The 1,721-nt window shown below is 35.5% G+C and overlaps 1 protein-coding gene across 1 annotated transcript; it reads right to left on the reverse strand.

The window, feature by feature from the left end:
- Nucleotides 1–856, reverse strand: LOC130494936 (prolyl 4-hydroxylase 5-like). Its single transcript, XM_056985784.1, has 4 exons — nt 716–856; nt 456–616; nt 129–368; nt 1–73 (listed from the first exon to the last, which is right to left on the reverse strand). The coding sequence occupies exons 1-4, from the start codon at nt 854–856 to the stop codon at nt 1–3; spliced, it is 615 nt and encodes a 204-aa protein (XP_056841764.1).
- Nucleotides 857–1,721: the final 865 nt, after the last annotated feature.

Below are 1,721 nucleotides of genomic sequence, written 5' to 3' on the forward strand. Positions count from 1 at the left end.
TTAGACTTTGAACTCGTGGACGTGGAACCATTTCGTGATGACCAATTGTTTCCTTTCACCACTGGACATCCATCTGAAAATCAAAAACAAAGGATATTGAAGTTTAGAGACACTGATATTATTGTTACTTTAAGTGAAAGAAAAAGCGAGTTTTTTTTTGTGGTGGTTGAATCTCTTCAGCGTTTAAATTGGAAGGGTCTAGAGAAGCATCATGCCTCATGTTCCAGAAAAGTAAAGCATCTCTCTTCTTTGGTAGAACATAGAGTCCTTCTTTCCCACATTTCGATAGCTCGTTCCACCATTGGACTGCACTAATGTTTCCTTTCGCAGCAGGGAACACTGTCTCGCCACCGTCATCAACATCCGAGCTAAAGTATTTGTCCAAAAGAAGATTTAAGAAAAAAAACATAAAGAAATTTGTCAGAGTAAATTTTTTTTATGTTTTGGTTACTTACAGGTACATAAGTACAGTAACTATACGTTGTCCACCGTTCTTGGTGTTGAACTCATCTAAGAAATAATCATAGTGAGGCTCATACTTCTGCCCAACTTGGTAGTGAAGAACTTGAAACTTTACGACTTCGAAACTCTCTCTGTTCTGTTCTGGTGATAACAGCTGAGCATGACTTTCAATAAATAGAAATCTGGTTCAGGAATTTGATCGAACACCAAGCGTGCGTCTTTAGTATACCCAAAGGCTCCATACAAAACTTACGAGCTTTGTTGCACGAGAGATGTCAGACATGAGTCCATTCCTAGTTAAGATCGTGTGAGCTTTCCGCAGTGAATCGATGCTCTTGCACTTGCTTAAGAGGCGGAGGCTCGGGATCGATGCGGCGTAATGCAGAGAGGTCATGGACTCATCATGGACGCGTCTCTGTTAAAACGTCGTAGCGGTACGAGAAGTCGATTGAGTTTGAGCTGGTCGGCGAGCACGACGAGATTCGCGAGTCCTCCCGAGTAAACGAGTAAATGGAGGAAGAGGAGGCATCATCGACGGCGCCGGAGGAAGTCGAGAAACGGAGGGATTGAATCAGAGGATGATTTGGAAGAAAGTTAGGTTTTAGGTTAGGGTTACTTTAGTCATTTACCCATTCATAAATATGGTATTTATGAAAATGTCCATTGACTAGTGGTAAAGTTGAATAATGGTACTAAAGAAAGTGTAAAAATAAAATTTCCCCAAAACTATTTATTATCTAATATAAATATTATTATTTTTTTATATTAAAATCATCGATTCACCTAAAATCAAATGGATTTTTTATATAATAATAAATAAGATAATATCAAATATTTATATATCTGAAATATTGTAATTATCTTTTTTATAAATCTATTTATTAATAAAAATATATAAAAATATTTAAGAAATTATTAATTAATTCTAAAACTATGGAAAAGACAGAAAAATATTATACCACTTTGGTTCGGCCATTCTTAGCATCAAATCCATCAGCCCAATGATTTTGAAATAACGTAGACCAGCAACTGCAAGCTTTTCACTTGATAATTGTAGTGGATGGGATTCCATTGCATGATGATAATAGTGTTACTGTTTTAATTAGTACTAGATCATGACCCGCTCGACCGAGCGGGAGTCAATTTTCTTTTTTATCTTTGTTTTTACTAAATGTTATATATGATCGCAATGTGTATTAATATAAAATTTTGATAAATAACAATATGTACTAATGTGTTTAAATAAGCAATGTGTTTAA

The sequence above is a fragment of the Raphanus sativus genome, chromosome 5, assembly GCF_000801105.2.
Source record: "Raphanus sativus cultivar WK10039 chromosome 5, ASM80110v3, whole genome shotgun sequence".
Taxonomy (NCBI): domain Eukaryota; kingdom Viridiplantae; phylum Streptophyta; class Magnoliopsida; order Brassicales; family Brassicaceae; genus Raphanus; species Raphanus sativus.

Bases quoted from the DNA above. Each gene is read 5' to 3' on its own strand.
- LOC130494936 (XM_056985784.1), bottom strand. From the start codon at position 856: ATGACCTCTCTGCATTACGCCGCATCGATCCCGAGCCTCCGCCTCTTA. The intron at 617-715 runs GTAAGTTTTGTA...AGTCATGCTCAG, and splicing joins TCTCTCGTGCAACAAAGCTC to CTGTTATCACCAGAACAGAA. The intron at 74-128 runs GTAACAATAATA...TTTGATTTTCAG, and splicing joins CGCTTTTTCTTTCACTTAAA to ATGGATGTCCAGTGGTGAAA.